This window comes from Canis lupus, chromosome 32 (genome assembly GCF_048164855.1).
Source record: "Canis lupus baileyi chromosome 32, mCanLup2.hap1, whole genome shotgun sequence".
NCBI classification, from domain to species: Eukaryota; Metazoa; Chordata; class Mammalia; order Carnivora; family Canidae; genus Canis; species Canis lupus.
Genome location: NC_132869.1, coordinates 6023692 through 6045331, shown reverse-complemented (window position 1 = coordinate 6045331; position 21640 = coordinate 6023692). Strand labels below are relative to the sequence as shown.

The following is a 21640-nucleotide window of genomic DNA, read 5'->3' as shown; positions in this document are numbered from 1 at the left end:
CATGGAGCCTGCTTCTCCCTCTGCCTGTGTCTCTGCCTCTCTCTCTCTCTCTGTCTCTCATGAATAAATAAATAAAATCTTAAAAAAAATTAGAAATGACATATTGCATGGCATTTAACAAGCATGGTTGACCCTTGAACAATAATACAACTTTAAACTACAAGGGTCCATTTATACATGGGTTTGTTTGTTTTTGTTTTTGTTTTTTTTTAATAAATACAGTACAGGACTATAAATGTATTTTCTTTTCCTAATGGATTTCATTTTTTTTTCTCTAGCTTACTGTATTGTAAGAATACAGCATATAATACATATAGTATGAAAAATACATGTCAAGTGACTGTTTATCTGTAGGGTTTTCAGTCAACATAGGCTATTAGTTAAATTTTGGGAAAGTCAGAAGTTATACATGGGGGTATCTGGGAGGCTCCGTCGGTTGAGCATCTGCCTTTGGCTCAGGTCACAATCCCAGGGTTCTGGGAGCCAGCCCTGTGTTGGGCTCCCTGCTCAGTGGGGAGTCTGATTCTCCCTCTCTCTCTGCCACTCCCTCTGCTTATGCTCTCTCTCTTTCAAATAAGTAAACAAAATCTTCTTTAAAAAAAAGTTATACATGGGTTTTCGACTGCATAGGGGTTTAGCACCCCAATCCCTGTGTTGTTCAAAGGTCAGCTAATGAAGACTCACTTTAAGTTGTCATTGTAAATTGAGTTGTGATGCTTTAGGCACACTTGGTAAAAATGAACTTAACCCCAAATTTTGTATATTATTTGAGTTTAAATGCTTCATTTATAAATATATTTTTGTTTTGCCAGCAATCCCTTGTATTCATCAGGAGGATAGTCATAAACATGGCCTACATTAATTACTCTACCAGCAGAGTTGCTTTATCTTATTATATGCTGTTTGTATTTGTGGGGTCTGGGAGTCCTTAGGGCCATTTTTCATTAATAACAAGAATATCTTAATGACACTACTAGATCAAGTTGAACCTAATTAGATTAAGATTTTCAGAGATTATACCCAGATCATTATAATTCTAAATGAAGCTGTGTATGCCTGTTTTTTTTTTTTTTTTTAAGATTTTATTTATTTATATGAGAGAGATACAGAGAAGAGGGGAGAGGGAGTACAGAAGAGAAGGAGAAGCAGGTTGCCCGGTGAGCCCAATGAGGAGTTCGATCCCAGGATCCTGGGATCAGGACCTGAGCTGAAGGCAGATGGCAGATGTTTAATTGACAAGTAACCCAGGTGCCCCGTTTGCCTCTTTAGAAGAACTTTATCATAGGTTGGTATTTGAAGATTATGCCCTTCATTTTATTGTTTAACTTGAATTTTTATAAAAAGAAAAGCAAAAACAAATTTTATCTAATTTGAACAAAACTTGGGGCACCTGGGTGGCTCAGTTGATTAAGCATCTGACTACAGCTCAGGTCATGATCCCAGAGTCCTAGAGTCAAGCCCTTGGAGCTCTGCACTCAGCAGGGAGTCTGCTTGCCCCCTGCTTATACTCTTCTCTCTCAAATAAATAAATAAAATCCTTAAAAAATAAAATAAATTGAACAAGACTTCTTGCTTCCCTCTCTTCCTCCATCACCAACATTTACTTTGAGCAGTTAAAAGATGTTATAGCTACATAAAATATATACCATATTAAAATATTATAATATTACATTAGGATATTTTGTATCTTTTTTAAATTTTAAAACATATTTTATTTATTTATTCATGAGAGACATAGAGAGACAGAAGAGGGAGGCAGAGGGAGAAGCAGGCTCCATGCAGGGAGACTCCATCCCGAGACTCCATCCCAAGACTCTAGGATCACGCCCTGGGCCAAAGACAGGCGCTAAACCACTGAGGCACCTAGGCATCCCAGTACAATTTTTTTTTTTTTTAACTGCTATTATCACCAGCCACTAGCACTCTTATGATTTCTGCTGGTAACTATTATTAAAGATTTATGGGTGCACCTGGCTGGCTCAGTTGGTAAAGCATGCAACTCTTGATCTTGGGGCTGTTAGTTAGAGCCCTATATTGGGTATAGAAGTTATTTAAAAATAAAATCTTTAAAAAAAAAAAAAAGATGAAATGCTAGGACTTGTACTAAATTCTTTACACATGGTATCTTACAGCAACTGGTGGGATACTTTGTATTAGCAGATTCTTTTTGTGGATTGAAAAAGTAATAAGCCTTAGTTAGAGCTGTCCAAGGCAAGGATTCTAGCTATCTGCAATGAAAATGGGTGATATGAACCAGGCTTCTAATATCAATGCTAAATTCTAAAGTGTCCCACAATCCTGGTCCCTAACCCAAAAGAATTGAAATTCTGAGGCTTTAGCATGTGTATTTGCAAAATAGGATACAATTTGCTTCTCTTATGTCCTAATACTTCCAATTTGCTGTCTATCTGGCTTTTTTTTTTTTTTTTTAAGATTTTATTTCTTTATTCATGAGAGAGACAGAGAAGCAAAGATATAGGCAAAGGAAGAAGCAGGTTCTCCGCAGGGAGTTTGATACAAGACTTGATTCCAGGACCACAGGATCACAACCTGAGCCAAAGGCAGAAGACGCTCAACCACTGAGCCACCCAGGTGCCCTATCTGGCTTTTGAAAGTACATTATTATGATTCGTAGATGGAGTCTGATAGCATATACTTTAAAATTAAGTTTTTAAAAAATAGTCTGATTTGTGAATTTTTATTTTTCCTAGAAATATTATGAATACATCATTTTAAAAGTCCAGGGCACTATCCATTGCGTGACAGAGCCACCTTGAATACATCATTTTATTGATTGTTTCTAGGAATCTTTTTATGTAGATATATTTTATTATTTATCTTCTACTACTTTGCTTTCTATTATTTTACATTTTGAGGAATGTGATGAGATTATAAAAATCTCTTAAGTATTATTTCAATAATATTTTATATCTATCCTAAACCAGTTTATTTTGTGTAATTTCAGTAACTAGAAACTGTCAACGTAGGATCTAAAAAAAATGCTGTTTGAGACATCAAGCATTTTTATATTTTTGATAACAGGTCATTGAAGATATATATGAAAAAGAGATTGTCAAATCAAGGTAAGAATGGGTTTAATTTTCATGCATAGTGATTAGGTGGGACCAAGTTGGATCTCTTCTGCACTTCTAAACTAAATGTGGTCATAACTTGGAACTTTTTTTTTCTTTTTGATTTGGTCATCAGGGAGATGGTGGCTAGAGAAAGTTTATGTCTAGTTGTTGAAGAGTCATGAATTATTTTTTTGCTTTCTAATTTTTGACTTAGAGGGATTAAATCCCATCAGATTTATTTTGTTTTTGAGGAAATGTCAGGAAGAATAGACATGGAGGTTTTATTTCAATTTTACTAATACTAATTTTCTTATCATTTTCTGATTAATCATTTTTAAGATTATTTAAAAATTAGATAAGTAAAACATACATCATACCTTATACAAAATAATAAAATATATATTTTATATACAATGTATAGAATATATATAAAATAATAAAAATTGTTTTTGAACAATATACAGAAGGGATAAGTTTCAAGAAATCTTCCCTGTCCCTTAATCCTCAATTTATTTATCTACATATGTGTCTGTATCCAGGTACCCCCCCCCCGCCTCGATTTTTTTAATATAGAAAGTTTATACTCTACACATCATCCCATATCATGTCTCCCCCCCCCCACCCCCAGCATATTTTGGGCATATTTCTATATCTGCAGCTATAGACATATATGCCCAGTGAGTATTTTGAAAGGACAATTGAGGGGCGCCTGGGTGACTCAGTCCATCAAGTGTCTGCCTTTGGCTCAGGTCATGATCCCCATATTGGGCTCCCTGCTTCTCCATCCTCCTTTGCCCCTCCCCCTACTTGTGTGCTTATATGCTCTGTCAAATAAATAAAATCTTTTTTTAAAAAAGGACAATTGACTAAATGTTTTAATATGAAATGGAAACATTTAGGTTATGAAAGTAAAAAAATTACAAAATTTCATACGTGTTATTTTTCATGTGTTTGAGCCCTAGAAGGTTAATTTTATTAAATATTGTGACGGCAAAACATGGCCTATTGTCAAAATGAGAGGCTAGTTCTTTTGCTTTAATGATTGATTCATGAGCCTGTAAAGGAGGCAGGGCCAAAGCCCATGTTAAGGATTTTGTTTCTTATTTGAAGAATAATAGGAAGCCAGTTAAAGCATTTAAGCCATGGGGGTGATATTTTAAAAAGAGAATGTGGACGGTATAAGAAGCAAGAAATTTGGTGAGTATTGTAGTAGTTAGGTTCAAGATAATGATGGCTTTAACCAGTGGAAGATTGAGATGGAGAAATGTGCCAATTTGAGATAGAAGTGTCAGGGTGGTTGGTGGTTGGATGTGGTAGGTGAGGGAAAGGGGGGAATCAAAGGTGATTCTTAAGTTTTTGGGTTAGGTTGCTGGGTGATCAGTGATTCCATTACTGACTTCTGCTATTGTTGCTAGGGGTGGAGTTGGGCATAGATCATTAATCCACTTTTGGAAATTTTAAATTCTAGGTACTAATGAGCCATACAGGTGGAGATACAGAATAAGCAGTTGGATATCTCAGTATAGGGCTCAAAAAAGAGGACAGGGTTGAACCTACTTTGTATCAACCACCATTTCAGTGCTAAGGGTACAACAGAGAGCAAATTATAATAAACTTATAACTTATTAAATAAGTTATAAATGATAACTTATGTTCCCATTCTAGTCTAGACAGACAGGAAATACATAGGTACATAATGTTAGCAAGGAGTAGTGCGCTGTGAATTAAAGTGTGGTTTAGTAGTGGCAAGGCCTATATTTTAGATTGAATGAGTGGGGGAAAATCCTCTGAAGATGCAACATTTGAACAGATATGTAACTGTTGGTCTGGGAATGGTTATGGATGAGATTGCCTAGTAAAACTTCAGATGAGTGGATAGATAAATTCTAGGATTCTTTTTTCTTATGTATTAAGAATATACCAATCTGAAAATTATCTTGACCCTTCACAACTAGTTTTCTCTCTCTTCAGAACAGGCTTTTACTCCAGTGGAAAGTAATTGTGGTTTTGTTTGTTTATTTCATTTAAACCTTAGCTGTTAATATTTCTTCCTTAAAGATAATTTTTATGTAACTAATAACCAAAATCTGCCAATGATTTTTAAGTTATATACTTGGCTATATTATTTTTTTAATAATAAGTAGCTGTTGTTGGCCAGGCCCACTAGGATTTATCATGGCACTCTTCCAGGTCATTTTCTCATCTTGTACACATTTGATACTTAAAGTAACCTGATTACATTCTGCCTCCAAATCTCAAAGTTCAAAAAGTTAAGTGCGCTTCTTTCTATACACATAAGCTGTAATGTATATATATCATAAATGTACTCTTTAATCCCCATCCCCCCTAAGATGCATATTTACATTTTTAAATGACCATTTTTTAGACTAATGTCTGAAGAAGTTGTTTTGCAGAGTCATGTGCTGGTAGAATCTTTATTGGGTAATGACTTGATGTAAGATTTATTAACTTGTTTGTAAGCTACCAAAATAGGCAGTTTATAGGCATAATCTTCATACATTAAGATTTTTTGCATGTTAACCCTATTTCTGTAGGAGGAATCTGGGAAATAAATCAACCAATTCTTAATATTCTTATGATATAAATAATAACTTAGGATATCAAAGTAGTAAAATATATCGCCTAGTCAGCCATGTAATGTGTGGTCTATTACACAGTTGATTCATATTTGCTATGCAAATATCAAATTTGGCAAGCATATCTTAACATATTTTTATCTTTTTGATTTTAAAGTCTTAAAAATAGGGCAGCCCTGGTGGTGCAGCGGTTTAGCGCCGCCTGCAGCCCAGGGTGTTATCCTGGAGACCTGGGATCGAGTCCCTCCCATGTCGGGTCCCTACATGGAGCCTGCTTCTCCCTCTGCCTGTGTCTCTGCCCCCCCCCCCCCCCCCGTGTGTCTCTATGAATAAATAAATTTAAAAAAGTTTTCAAAAAAAAGTCTTAAAAATAATCGTGATTGTTATTTGTTGAGTGCTTACTATATACCAGATTCTGTTTTAAGCACCTTGAATGTGTAGTAGTTCATTTTTCCTCACAGCAACCTTATGATAGTCGCTGTTATTAATTATCCTTTTTTATTGATGAGGAAACTGCAGTACAGAAGAGTTAAGTAGCTAACCCAAAATGTTTTTCAGTAGTCAGAGGAAGAACGGGGTATTAAATCATGGTTCTCTGACTCTTCTTTGATATTCTGTTCTTTTGTAGTGCAGGATCAACTGCCCTTTAGAACTCCCTTAACCAGCACACTTTGGTATACTATTAATTCTGTTATGAATCTAAGTGGTTTTCATGTATAAAAAAAGAGTGAGTTATAGTGTAGCTTACTTTTGCCAGTGTTTATATTTGTTTCTATTTAAAATGTTTAAACCCCAAGATGCCTGGCTGGCTTAGTCAGAAAAGCATGAGACTTGATCTCATGGTCATGAGTTTGAGACCCACATGGCATGTAGAGATTACTTCAGTAAGTAGAAAACAAAAAACAACTTAAAAAAATGTTTAAACTACTTTTTTACTATGGAATATAACACGGAAAAGGGCGTAAAACAAAATGTATAGCCTTCTAAATTATTATCATTCATAACCACCATCAAGGTAACAAAAGCCAATATTTGTCAGCATCTCAGAAACCCTTCCATGGCCTTTTGCTTTAACATTTTAGGATGTAAGTATGGAAACATGAACACTATAGTTTTGCTTGTTTTTAAACTTTGAAAAAATGGAATCACATGGTGTATATACTCTTTTGTGGCTGGCTTTTGTTCACTATTGTTTTTTTTAATCATCTACAATAAATCTAGAATGAGTAGTTCAGAAGTTCATGTGAAGGCTTTTGTCAGCCTTTTAACAATCTTTTTTTTTTCTTTTTTTTTTTTTTTTACATGCCCTATGCGGTGCAAGAGGGCTGCCATAACTCCAGATTCATGTTTTCACACATTATACCCCAAGAGAGGAAACAGTGGGCAGTTATAGCAGCATAGTTTATTGGCAGAAGCATAAAACTCTAAATTTAATGAATATCACCAAGATTGCTAGAAGAGAGTGTTTTTGCTTTATCTTGACTATCATAACTTTTTATCCTCTTGACCATTCATCCAAAAATAAATTGGCCGCTTCACCTCTTCTGAATATGAGGAAACTGGGTCCCAGAATGTTTAAAAAATGTTGTGAGGGTAATGCTGAATCATGACCAGACTACTTATCTTCTTTCTTTCTTTGTATCTATTTACTTATTTTTTAGAGAAAGGACAGGGGAAAGAGAGAGCAAGGGAGCAGGGGGAAGATGGAAAGAGAATCTTTTTTTTTTTTTTTTTCCAATTCATGAGATATACAGGGAGAGAGGCAGAGACATAGGCAAAGGGAAAAGCAGACTCCCTGTGGGGAGCCTGATGTGGGACTAGATCCCAGGAGACCAGGATCATACCCTGAGCCAAAGGTAGACACTCAACTGCTGAGCCACCCAGGAGTCCTGGAAAGAGAAAGAATCTTAAGGAGTCGCCACACCCAGTACAGAGCCAGATGAAGGGCTCGATCCCATGAACCTGAGATCATGACCTGAGCCAAAACCAAGAGTCAGATGCTCAACCAACTGAGCCCCCAGAATACTATATTCTATCTCATGAACTGGTATTTTTTTCTTTTATCATGAAGTCCTATTTGTGGCTGAAGAAATTAAGCATCCAATTGAGTGCATAGTGCATGCAGGGAATTGTGTTCTCCAGCATGTCTGCAGCTGGAGATCTAGTGTGTCTGACACACAAGATGTCATATCTACTCAGTGGTCTGTCTGGGTGTAGAAGCTAGTACCTTGTCAGTGTTATATCTGTGTGCTTTTACACAGTAAGAACCTATATTTTATTCTCACTAAAGTTCTGTGATACTGCTTGGTGAAACTGTGTAAGAGATGAGAAATCAATGGAATAGTATTTTGACAGGATATTGGTCTGCTGGGGTAATATAAATTCATAATGCCTACTCATTTAATTTTCAAAGCTGGAGGCTATTATCTAGTGGCAGTGTTCTGGCCTGACTACTTTATTTCCAATATACAAAATGATAAAACTGAATTAGTGGACGGTTGAACTGCCCTTTGGAGAGATACCTGGTAACTACAGCATCATTTATTCTTGTGAAACAAAGTACTTCTACTTTAAAAAGAGTATAGTAAGGAGAGTTATCTCATATTCCTTTCACAATTTTGTTATATTGTAGACTTAATGCCAAGACTTAGAAAACCTGTGAAAAGTCTGATTCCTATTTTTGTGATAGAGATACATGTGTTCCCTTGTACTTTCGGGAGGGCATGACTTCAGAATGTTTCCTTTTCAATATTGAAAAAAAGAATATTTGTCAGTGCTTAAGAAATTAAGATAGGCTAGCTTTTGGCAGTTGTAATTCAGTATTATGAATAATGATGAACATTTATGTGTTCATTAAAATTATTTGATTTATTAATGTATGTGTTATATCTTTGTATGTCATGGTGCTAATTATATTTAACAGGGGTAGGATAAGATTTCACTTAAGTAACTTTTTTTAGTTTTTAAAAATAAACCACCCTGACAAAATACAAAGAAAAAATATAAAAGCAAAATTAACTTTCTTCAGTGCATATTAAAATATTATTATTCTGATATGTTGGTCAATATTAAAGCAAGATTCCAAAATGCATCTACATTAATGACTCTGAAATGTTTATATTTTCTGTTTAAACATTTTTTTATTATTTATTTTTACACTTTAGGTTTGCCATCCGAAAGATAATGCTCTTGGAATTTAGGTGAGTTAAAGGCTTTACTTGGATGAAGTTAAAGATACTGTCAGATTTGTATTGTCTGTATACCATAGAGATGCCTTATCATTTTTTTTAAATTCCAGTGTAGTTAACATACAGTGTTACATTATGTTCAGGTGTACAATATAGTGATTCAGCAACTCCATACATCGCTCAGTGCTCATCTCGACAAATGCACTTCTAAGTCCCTATCACCTATTCCATCCATCCCCCTATCCACCTACCTATATCAAATCATCTACTCTCGTAGCCTCAGTTCCTCATCTGAAAATATATGTAGTCAGATAACACCCAAGACAAAACATTACTTGTTTTTTCACATTAACTGTGACAAGTCAGTGATATCTCTGAGGCATCCAGGAGAAACAAAGATACCTAGAGGGATATGTATTCCAAATGCAGAAAAATTCCTATGGATAAAACCTTCGTAGAGATGAGTTCAGATTCCCCAGTTACAAACCATGTTAGGATAATCAACTTTAAGCAAGAGTCAGTTGAAATAACAGAGGACAGAATTAGACCCCTACCCCACCCACCAAGGACCCTAGGTAATTAAATAATTGATATACACTGTCAAGTCATTATGTTTAAAGTTATGAGTATAAAAGAAGAAATTGAGCTTGTGAATGTGGAACAGGACACTAAAAATGGACAGATTTGGGGAAAACAAAAATTATTGAAATTTAAAAATTCAGTAGACAAATTATCTACAGGTACCTAGGATATATTGCATTTTCAGTTCTAGACCACTAATAAAGCAAGTCAAATGTAGTTTTTGGTTTCCCAGTGCATATAAAAGTGGTGTTTATACTATATTGTAGTCTATTAACTGCAACAGCAGTATGTCTAAAATATATATATCAATTTTAATTTTAAAAATACCTTATTGCTGAAAAATACCATCATCTGAACTTTCAACAACTCTTAATCATTAATCATGGATTACCATAACAAGTACAATAATACTGAAAAAGTTTTTTGAAATACTCTTACTGCCAAATTATTTAGTAATTCTTACTATCAAAATGTGACAGACACAAAGTGAGCAAATACTGTTGGAAAAAATGGTGCTAATAGACTTACTTAGTGCAGCATTGCCACACACCTTCAATTGGTGAAAAATGCAACATCTGCAAAACTGAGTAAACCGAACCACAATAAAACAACAGAGGCCTTTGGTGGACTAGACACAGCTAAAGACAGAATTAGTGATAGGGATACAGAAAATTCATTAGATAATAGCAGAGAGAAATAGAGATGAACAGTATAAAAGGAAATTCAGAGATACAGTGGTGAAAATGAGAAAGTCCAATAAGAATTTTAGAAGAGATATGAGAGAATAGCAATTTAGAAGATACAGTGGTTAAGAATGTCCTACAGTTGAAACATGACTTTTAAATTCAGGAAGTACAGTAATTCTGATTAGAACAACTGAAGACCGACTAAGATGGAATGAAGATCTTATCTGCTAGAGGAAAAAAAGATAATACTCAAAGATACAGATTAATTGTAGATTTCTCAGTTGTAGTAATAGAGAATGTAAAAGAATAAGACTAATATAAGAAAAAAATCACTAACAACCCAGAAAGAATTATATGATCAGCTAAACTATCATGAAATAAAGAAATTGCAGACAGATTAACACTAATGAACTTGGTGAGAGAAGTTCTAAAGGATATAATTCAGGAAAAAGGAATTTAAACTTATAAGAAAGGAATGAAATGAAGCTTTGTGCATTTTATTTATGAAAGAGCACTCAAGTGTCTTTCTTACTTGGAGCCTTTGACCATCATTTTAAGTAAAAATTCACTTGCCCAGTTTCTTAAGTTCTTATAAATAAAGTAAGTATTGCTAAAGATAGACCCATGAAAATACTGATGTGAGCATGAAAGGAAGTAGAAAACTACAGCGCTATGGTAGAATCTAAACCACTTAACTATGTGTATTTGTGCATAGGTATGCAAACATGTATGTGAGTGATTACAACATGTATATGGAGTGATTTAAAGTGGGAACAAAACACCTTGCTTTTTTTCATTAATGCTTGAGAGTATTTTAACCCCAGTATGGTAGTTGTTATTTATAACTACTCTGAATGATAAAAATAGGCTAAGTTATGTTTAGAAATCAGAAATAATTAAATTTATTTAGGAATATTTTCACCACAATCTTAAAATAAGAATTTTAGCATCTTAAGGGGACAACACCAGTTACCTTGAAAACTGACTTGTGTTGAATACCTAATAAATTAAGTATTAAAATGCTTTTTTTTATTATTAAGTCTCTTTCTTAGTGTCTGGAGGTCATTTGGTCCTCATATGAGGTAGTATTAATGTCTCAGATACATTTATCTACAGAAACTACCCATTACACCATTTTGGTTTTTTTACTTCATTAAGAGCTTTAGATAGGGAATATCCAGTGTTCTGATGGTCATAATAAGATCTTAGTAATCCTTGCTGTCTTCCTGCCTTAAAAGTATAAACTCTCATTCTCCAAAGCTGCAATTATTATAAATAAATTTGTAGCAGGTAACAGTGACCTAGATTACAGGTAAATTTGTGAAGGATGTTCAAGTTATGTAGTTTTTAAAAAGTTTTCAGGAAGTTGTAGAAATCATGCTTTTCCAGGTGAGTGACATATTATAGTGAGTGGTGGTAACTAATGAAATACTCTGCTTTTTCACTCTTCACAGCCAGTATCTTGAAAATTACCTCTGGATGAATTATTCTCCAGAGGTGTCCAGCAAGGCCTATTTAATGTCAATCTGCTGTATGGTGAATGAGAAATTCAGAGAAAATGTCCCTGCATGGGAGGTAACAGACTTAAATTACTTCATAGCTTTCATACTGTGCTCACTTTAAGCCATTAAAAAGTAGCAGAACTTTTTACTGATAATAAGTAATGCTTTTAGAACAGAACTTTGGGGATGCCTGGGTAGCTTCATGGTTGAGCATCTGCCTTTGATTCAGGTCATGATCCCACGGTCTTGGGATAAAGTCCTGCATCAGGCTCTCTGCAGGGAGTCTGCTTCTCCCTTTGCCTATGTCTCTGCCTCCCCTCTGTGTGTCTCATGAATAAATAAATAAAATTTAAAAAAAAAAAAGGACAGAACTTTGCCCAATAATAAAGCAAGTGTTGAGGAAAAAAATGTATAAAAAATACTATTCTTTTTTTGGTTTCAATACTTTATTCAAACTCATTTACTATGAACCAAAAACTTATGGAGGTGAAATTATTTTTCTGTTTTGTGCTTGAAATAAGAATGGTATGGATTATAAAGGTTTTTCATCAGATTGATACGAAGTTCATATTCATTAGCACAAATAGTGCTTAAATGAGATAATATTTTTCAGTGTCCTCTTTCATGACCAAGAATATTTATTTGTAGTTTTCCATACATAAAGTAGTGTTGCCACAGTCAAGATAGATGGTTTATTTTTATTTTTATTTTTTTTAATTAATTATTTATTTATTTATTTATGATAGTCAGAGAGAGAGAGAGAGGCAGAGACACAGGCAGAGGGCGAAGCAGGCTCCATGCACCGGGAGCCTGATGTGGGATTCGATCCCGGGTCTCCAGGATCACGCCCTGGGCCAAAGGCAGGCGCCAAACCGCTGTGCCACCCAGGGATCCCAAGATAGATGGTTTAAATTGTAATTTCAATTTTCTCCCTATCCCCAATTTAGGATCTGCTTTCCTGTTTAGAAATTTCTAATAGACTAACATTTTTTCTTTGTGCCAGTGTAATAGAGACTTGGTCAATAAAGGTCTAAAATCTAGATATTCTTTGGCTGCCATAAAATGGTCCGCTCATCAACTTTTTTAAATAAAAGGCACAGGTACTTGCCATCTTTTTATGACATTGGTCTCTAAATTGAGGAAGTATTAAACTCTTTAAGATAAAACCATGGGCACTTCTCTTGGATATTCATTTAGTAAGTGCCATCTTTGGGCAGGTTAGAGCCCAGAGTAAACTGTAGGCCTTGTGTATTATTGAAAAAGCCTGGGGATTTCTTGAAGTTGCTTCAAACTATTCTAGGAAAGGAGAGGGAAGAGTTTTGAGCTAAAGAATGACCTGATCAGTTTGCGTGTTATAAAGACCATTTTGTTGATTAGGGCTTGAAGTAGAGAAATACAGATGAAGAGAATAGGGTACACACATATTTAGAAAGTAGAACTGACTAGATTTCATAATTGAATAATTAGTATTAAGGAAGAATGTTATTTTCAATAACTTTCCGGGCTTGGGCAACCACGTGTAATAGATGATATTGCCGTTTACCAAAATAGGTGGTAATAGAGGATTGAGAAGTACTCTCGAGGGTACAAAATTGTTGAATTGATTTTTGGATTTCATGAGTTTAAATTGCCTTTTGAATATCTGGATGAAATTGTCTAGTAGACAGAAATCTTGAGATCTAGAGTTAATGAGAGTAATCTGGGCTGAGGATGTATATTTCGAATCATTAGCATATGTCTTGAAGTCAAGAGAGGGGGAAAAAAAGAATGAGATTAGAACCCTAGAATACTGCTGTGTATACAACAAAAGAAGAGGGGACTCCTCAGCACATTGAAAAGTAGTGGGGGGTTGAAAGAGTCCGTCAGACTTGACAGCCGTAACAGCTTCAGAGACATATGAGAGGTGGAAACCTGTTGTAGAGAAGTAAATGAAATGAAAACAACTAGTATAGACCACACATTTGGAACACTTCTCTGAAAGAGAGATGGATATGGAAGTAACTAGATGGGGAGGCAGATCAGTGGGAAGCTTGAATATATTTACATTATTTACTTTTTGTACATTACTTATATGTTAAGAGTAAAGAGCTAAGACAAAGCAAGAGAGGCTATCTTTGAGATTAGTTAATGGGAAACCATAATTTTTGCTAAAGAAACATCTTTTGGCATAAGTTAGAAGAGTTAAAACATTTCAGATCCTTAGAAAACAAAGGTTAACCTAAATATGAGCATAATCCATAAAAGAAAAAAAAAGGAAGTAAAACAACTATTTTAGGGACACCTAGCTGAGTCAATCAGGAGAGACTGTGACTCTTGATCTTGAGGTCACAAGTTCAAGCCCCCATGTTCAACATAGAGATTACTTTAATAAAAGTGAAAAAAATATTTTTTAAAACAAACACACAAAACCCCCATTTTTTTAGGTAAAGTTTTCTGCAACTCTTCCATGGTCTTGCCAGAAACCTGTATTTGACTTGCTACCATTAATTATAAGTAAGAAAATAATCTTTTTTGGTAATTACTTGGTTTTGTTAATAGACTTCTAAAGAGTCTTACTGATGTTTGTTTAAGGGAAAAGTGGAGAGCAAGCCATTTCAAAATAAATTTTTATTCTTTTTTCAGACTTTTAAGAAGAAGCCCGACCACTTTCCTTTTTTCTTTAAGTGTATCTTGAAAGCAGCGTTAGCTGAAACCGATGGTGAATTTTCACTCCATGAACAGACGGTCTTACTGCTTTTTCTTGATCATTGCTTCAATAGTTTGGTAATTTTACTTTTATCTTTGGGGAAAACTTTCAAATGCTCTTGTTTTTTAAGTTAAACATAAATGAAATTACCCTCTATGACCAACTCTTCTTCCATGGTAGTAGGGAAGGAGGATAATGCCAAAAGCTTAATTTTAGCGACTTCTTAAAAACATTTTAGAAGATCCATTCACTTTTAAAATAGATTTGGACTACAGCTCCTTTTTTTCTGTCTAGACTCTAAGAAAAATAATAATCAGAACTGAAAGGTAGAACAGCAGAGTCTGGCTAATTTGAATTTTGAGTAATGAGGTCTGTGCCACAAGCTGCACACAAAACTACCTTTATTACTTTTCAGTCATGCTTCATGCACAGGCTGCAGGTCAGCAGGAGAGTTGTATTCTGAGTTGACTGATTAGGGGCAGTTGTAGATGATCTTTGAAAATCTCTTAGGTTGCATATGATACATTTTCATCTTTCATAAGAGTATCTTCAAAATAATTAAATATGGTAATTAATATTTTATTCGCGCTTCTCTACTGTGGTTATGTGGAGGTCTGTACCTATTTAAAAATAAGTGCTTCTGAACTGATAGTGCAGGAGAATGGATGGGATTCTTTCTTAAGAATGGTTGTTAAAAAAAAAAAAAAGAATGGTTGTTAATAGATGGATGGTTATTACTTGTAGGTACTACCTCACGTGAATCTTGTAAAGGCATTAAAAAAAGATTTGTGAAGCCCTAAGTGAATGCTACTATTCTCTTTATCATTTATTAAACTACACAATGCAGATGTAAATATAAACATGGTTATCAGAAATTGAACAAAAACAAGATGTATTTAGTATTAGTTAGGTGCTAGATTTGATTAACTTAAAAACTAGTTTATTATTGAAATACTTAAATTTTTTCAGTATGCCATCAGTTCTTATTACTTGAGGTAGTTAGGTCTATGAAGTAGTTGCAAACACGGAATTGACCAAAACTGAACCATTGCTCCTAGGGAAAATATAGAGTTAGGTGCCTACAAGCCTACAGTCACAACATTTTCATCAATCAGTCAATACATAATCTTGTTTTATGTGTTTCTGTTTAAAGACACCTTATGTAATAATATATTGTTGACTCATTAACATTGAACTCATGGCCAACAGCACTGTAACTGAAGTCTGAACAAACCTTATCATAACATATGTATTTTCTCTATAAGGCACATCACGGCCTTCTTGCACATAGGAACACCGACCAGCACTTCAAGCCCTTAATAGGAAATATTAAGATATCATTACTTTGAAAGTATTGGTAGCATGTTTTCACCCAAGGACTTAAAATTAAAAGGTAGTATATTCCTTATATAAAGATTTAAGTTAAAATATTGGTATGCTTATAAATTTGTTTTCTTTGTGCCTTAAACAGGAAGTAGACTTGATACGGAGTCAAGTACAGCAGCTTATCTCCCTCCCAATGTGGATGGGCTTACAGCCTGTAAGTATCTAGTTTCAGAAACTTATGTGTATTTGTGTTATATAAGTGGGAAATGGTGGTCTAAAACTGTGTAGCATTAATATAGATTTAAAATGATAACTAAAAATCCCTTTTCCTGCTTAGAAAATATATTTAATACAGTATGCATTAACTTATCACACATGTAGTTTTTGTAGTTTTAAAGTTTTTAAATGTAAGCTAGTAGGTGTTTGTCATTATTATGAGGTAAAATAAGGTAGTATCTATTGAGCTCATAAAGAAAGGATTAAATTAACAAAATGTGGTTATTATTTCTGTGTGTGTCTTTGGATTAGACTAAATACAACTTGAATTTTTTTATTTCATACGATTAGAACGTACACATAGCTATAGGAGAAGGTCTAGATAATGTTTATTAATGACTTCATTATTTTTTTCATTAAAGACTTACTGGATCATATCTGTTACTATCAAAACCAAATTAATTGATCTTGGGGAATAAAGTTATATAACTATCAAATTTCAGAAATTTAAATAATAAATTCACTCAGAATTTCATTTTCTGCATGTGGGTTTTTTGCAGATAGACAGATATGCAAACTTATTCATAGGTACCAGTTGATGGTGATAAAAACAGACTTATGTAGATGAATGCTAGATTAAAACTGGTAAATGCCATTTGAAAGAATATAGTCATGTGGACATTTCCTTGTTTACTAGTGACAGCTGTTTCTATGTTCAATGTTTCAGACTCATTTTTCAAATTTCAGTGATTATACTAATAATTGTTAATGCTCTAATTTTTCAAGCTTAAATCCTTCATTTTAGAAATAAGAAAAATTTAATTGGTTATTGAACTTAAAACCTTGAGAGAAAAGGCAGTTGTTGTTATTATCTTTTAGTTATTATCAACAATTGTTAGAATTGAATAGTTTTTAAAAATAGAATTATTTCTTAGTTTTCAGGTTTTATCATGTTGCTTTCAGGTTTTATCCCGTTGTATCCACACTGGAAAAATAGCTAGTAGTTGAGCTTGTCTTTAACCTTGTAAATTTTGGGGTTACTGTTGATGTAATATCACATCATTCTTTCAGGCACGATTGGAGTTAGAATTAAAAAAGACACCTAAGCTAAGAAAATTCTGGAACTTGATTAAAAAGAATGATGAAAAGATGGATCCAGAAGCAAGAGAACAGTATGTTGCCAAAGCTTTGTTCCATGTTAGTTTGTTATGGTGGCTGTGAGTCTAAGATGATATTGACAAGTTTGTTGTTTGCTTTATATAAGGCTGAACCAAATAAATAATTAAGTGCTTTTACTGTCAGAGGAATATTTTATATAAAGATCTAAAGGGGAAGCCACAATATCAACATGTTTTTCTCCCTTTTTTTTCCTCTGCCACAGTGATAAGTATATCACTGATCTTCTCCTGTCTATTAACCATAATTTGTCTGTCATGGATAGTTCTTTATTTTCTCCACCTCTTCAGGCTGTCAATCCAAGTTTTCTTTTTTTTTTTACTCTTACTCTTAACAATGACTTTTATACACTATCGTTCATTCATTTATTCATTCAATAAAAAAATCATAAACATTTTGCCAGGTACTATTTTAGATATAGAGGATATAGCAGGGAACAAAATGGAAGTAATTCCTGTTCTATAGAGCTTACATTCTAGTTAGGGAAGACAGTAACAAACAGATCAATTATTTAGTATATTTGATGGTAGTATATTCTAAGGAGAAGAATAAATCAAGTATAAGGATTAAAGAAGCAGGTGAGGGTTATGGATTCTTTTAATAATAATTGTTATCAGTTGGTTAAGTCTGTCAGCAAGTATTTATTTCACCAAATAAAATGCTATTAGTAGGACATGGGGAAGATCTACATACTCTAAGAGTTCTCTCTCTCTCTCTCTCTCTCTCTCTCTCTCTCAGGCTAACTGGTCTAATTGTAACCTTGCCTTATCTACATGATGACTGTTGGAGCAGCACTCCTTGCTCTGTCTCCATCTTTTATTGTTCTTTTCCACTCCTTTTTCTTGGCTTATGTAAATATGCTGAAGACTCCTTTCCCTTGGGCCTATGATAACTTTCTAACTCTATCTTATTTTTTCTTCTACTTAGGAAAGTGCTCTATACATGTGTAGCTAATAATGAAAGCCATGAGTAAGATGATCTAGTGAGATACATAAACAAACCATGAAAAGAGGGTTAAGGACAAAAAGAAGTGAAACCTGTAGTTATGCTGGCGGTTACTGAAAATGGGAAGAACTGAGAAAAGTTATGTGTCAGTGAAATGAATTTGAATGTAAGGCAGTGAAAACTATAAGGACAAGATATTAGGGTCAGAGTAGGAAAATCCCTTCTTTAATTTTCCAACTCTAGTCTCATTCATTTCTCATGGTGACTTCCCACCCAACAGCCTCTTGATTAAACTAATCGCATGGCATCTGCATTATTTGACTACTCTTTTTTTTTTTTTAAACCCACTCTCAGTATGATTTAACCATAAATCTCTGTGGCCCTTTCTTCCCTGCTTTCTTATCTTCGTATGACCCTTTGCTATGTACAGTTGACCCTTGAACAGCATGTAGGTTGAGGGCACTGATCCCTCCAACCATACAGTCAAAAGCCCATATATCATTTGTGACTTCCCAAAAAACTAACTGCTGATAGAAGCTTCACTGGTAACAGTAAGTGGACACATATTTTGTATACTATATCTATTACATACTATACTCTTACAATAAAGTAAGCTAGAGAATAGAAATGTTAAAATAAGGAAGAGAAAATATATTCACAGTATTATAGTGTATTTATTGAAAAAAATCTGCACGTAAGTAGACCTACAGTTCAAACCCATGTTGTTGAAGGATCAACTATACTTCTATTTGCCATGAACTCCAGTTTGTATTAAGTAATATCCGTTGTTTTTCCTCCATTGCCTTTCTGCCCAGTCTCTCTTAATTCTTCCAGACAGTAGGGCTTGGAATACTACAGTCCTTTGACTAGCAATTTGTATCCCATCAGCCAGTTCTACTGGATCATCTTTTGTCATTTTTCTTCTTGTCTATTCATATTGCTGTTGTCTTAAAACAAGCGTTCACAGCTCCTGACTAAAGCACTCCAATAAATTCCTATCTGGTGTTTCTTCCAACTTTCCCACAACAATGAGCCTTACTAGCCATCTTTATAGAAAATTTTAGTTTTGGGATGCATGGGTGGCTCAACAATTGAGTGTCTGCCTTGGGCTCAGGGCATGATCCCAGAGTCCCTGGATCGAATCCCATATTGGCTTCCTGTGGGGAGCCTGCATCTCCCTCTGCCTATGGCTCTGCCTCTATGTGTCTCTCACGAATAAATAAGTAAAATCTTTTAAAAAAAAAAAAAAAGAAAAACGAGAACGAAAATTTTATATTCTTTGCCATATTCCTATTCATAAAGTTTCGGTAGTTTTCTAGTTCCCATAGGATAAACTCTGAACTCCTTGCAGTGGCATTCAGAAATCCCCAGCTATATTTTGCAGCTCCCCCAAATCCAGTCTATTCATTGTCTATTCATTGTTTCTTAAACTAAGCCCAGTCTATTCATTGTTTCTTAAACTAAGTTCTTCTTTAAGTACCCTTTCCTCTCTATTCCACTTAATTGAAGGTTAATGTAAGCACTTCTAGACAAACTGTTTTAGGCCACTAAAGTACTTTCTTCTTCTGAATTCCAAAAATATGCTCTGTGTTTTTTATTGAAATGCCAGCTGTTTGTGTAATGGTTAGAATATGTGTAGTTATTAAGAGAATAGTCAGACTTAAATAGGCTTCACACTCACTTGCCGTGTAATGATGGGCAAGTTAACATCACCTCTTTGAGCACGAGTGGGAAAATCGGAAATTGGGACAGTAAGTAGTACCTATTTCATAGGACTGTTGTCAGCATTAAATGAGATTATCCATATGAATAATCTGGCAGCTCAGATCCTGGCACACTAAGTGCTCAGTTAATGTCAGCCAGTTTTGTTAATTACATGCTGGTTTGTGTTTACTGATTATCTTTAAATTATAATACTTGTCATTTCAAGTATATTTTCGTCATTGCCCTCCTTTGTATTTCTAGCAGGACTGGCATAATCATTTGCAGCTGTCCAGTACCTGATGAATGTTTCTTCATTGATAGGTACATAGTGCATCTTAAATTAGTAATGAGTAGAAAATTGTTATTTATTTATTTATTTATTTTAATTTTTATTTATTTATGGTAGTCACAGAGAGAGAGAGAGAGAGAGGCAGAGACACAGGCAGAGGGAGAAGCAGGCTCCATGCACCGGGAGCCCGACGTGGGATTCGATCCCGGGTCTCCAGGATCGCGCCCTGGGCCAAAGGCAGGCGCCAAACCGCTGCGCCACCCAGGGATCCCTGTTATTTATTTATTAAGATTTTATTTATTCATGAGAGACACAGAGAGAGAGGCAGAGACACAGGCAGACGGAGAAGCAGGCTCACTACAGGGAGCCCAATGTGGGACTCAATCCCCAGAACCTGGGATCACACCCTGGACTAAAGGCAGATGCTCAACCACTGAACCCCCCAGGTGTCCCAAAAATTGTTTTTTACAGCAACATTTAATTTTTAGACATTGTAATATTCTACTATATGTAATACTTCAAACATACTGAAGTATAAAATTGCTTAACTACATACTTAAACATTAAATGTTGAACCATGGGGCAGAATATAAATGCAATTTTGAAAACTTTCTAGTTCTGACCTTTAAATCACAAGCGAAAACTTTAACAGTAAGAGAAAGGGATGTTTTCTTAGCTGGCTTGTTATACAAGTAATGAGGCATTTCTTTTTCTTCAGGTAGTCTTGTATTTACATACAAAGAAGCAGCTGTGTGTTCAAATTATGGTCCCAATTCCAGAGAGAAATGGGACATTTGAGCAGTGTAAGAAAGGCTTGTTGGACATTTAAATATTACTTTTGAAATAATTACTTTTCAAAAATAATTTGGTGAATGTTATTCTCTGATTTAGATCCTTTCAAGAAAGAAGATTTCTTTCACAGCTCATACAGAAGTTTATCTCTGTGCTGAAATCAGTGCCACTTTCCGGTAACTATCTTATCAGCTCATTTGTGAAGTTGTTACGTGCCTCTGTGGTATTTTCTAGTCTCTAATCTAAAAACCTTCTCTTAGAATAGTTTGAAATCATAATGACAACATATCTGTCCTCCCCTTTTCATATATATTACCAGTCTAAGTATTGTAACTGCCTTAAAAATTCACATATTTAAAAGGTACCTGCATGGTTTTTTTAAATACTCATTTATTTAGCAAATATTTTTTGAGTTTGCTTGCCAGACCTAGTTCCTGAACAAGGTGCTGGGATGCAGTGATGAAGAAAACAATCAGAGACCCATGTGGCATTTATAATACGTTGCTGAATAGTGCTTTTAAACATCAGATACTGTTTGGAGGGGAGAGAGTTTGAGCTACAAGACAAAATGAGAAAGATTTCCCTCCAACATGGCCTCCATTTATTAACGAAACAAATATATGTTGGGTAGACTATATACTTAAAAATATACCATGATTATGCTACATTTTGTGTGTGTGATAATGCCTAATACCAGGAGGGGTTAATTACATCATGCTGGATTTGTAAGATCTTTATAAGCATTTAGTGAATGTACAAAGAATGTTTTTTACTTAATAAAGGTGTATATATGTAAGCTATGTCTTTGATTAATAAAATTTTATTTCCTAAGTGGGATATAATCTAAGAATAGCTCTGTAGATGTAACATATTTATA

At 34.5% G+C, this 21640-nt stretch overlaps 1 protein-coding gene across 2 annotated transcripts in view; it reads left to right on the top strand.

Moving 5' to 3' along the window:
- The window catches only part of AQR (aquarius intron-binding spliceosomal factor), a 99405-nt gene that overhangs the window by 5138 nt on the left and 72627 nt on the right, over window positions 1–21640 (top strand). The window contains exons 3-9 of one of the 2 annotated variants that reach the window (XM_072808615.1): window positions 3043–3083; window positions 8836–8871; window positions 11582–11702; window positions 14252–14392; window positions 15787–15855; window positions 16929–17029; window positions 20863–20939. In XM_072808615.1, coding sequence (XP_072664716.1) covers window positions 3043–3083; window positions 8836–8871; window positions 11582–11702; window positions 14252–14392; window positions 15787–15855; window positions 16929–17029; window positions 20863–20939 — 586 coding nt within the window. The remainder of the gene's footprint in view (window positions 1–3042; window positions 3084–8835; window positions 8872–11581; window positions 11703–14251; window positions 14393–15786; window positions 15856–16928; window positions 17030–20862; window positions 20940–21640) is intronic. The other variant, XM_072808616.1, reaches the window with a different exon arrangement.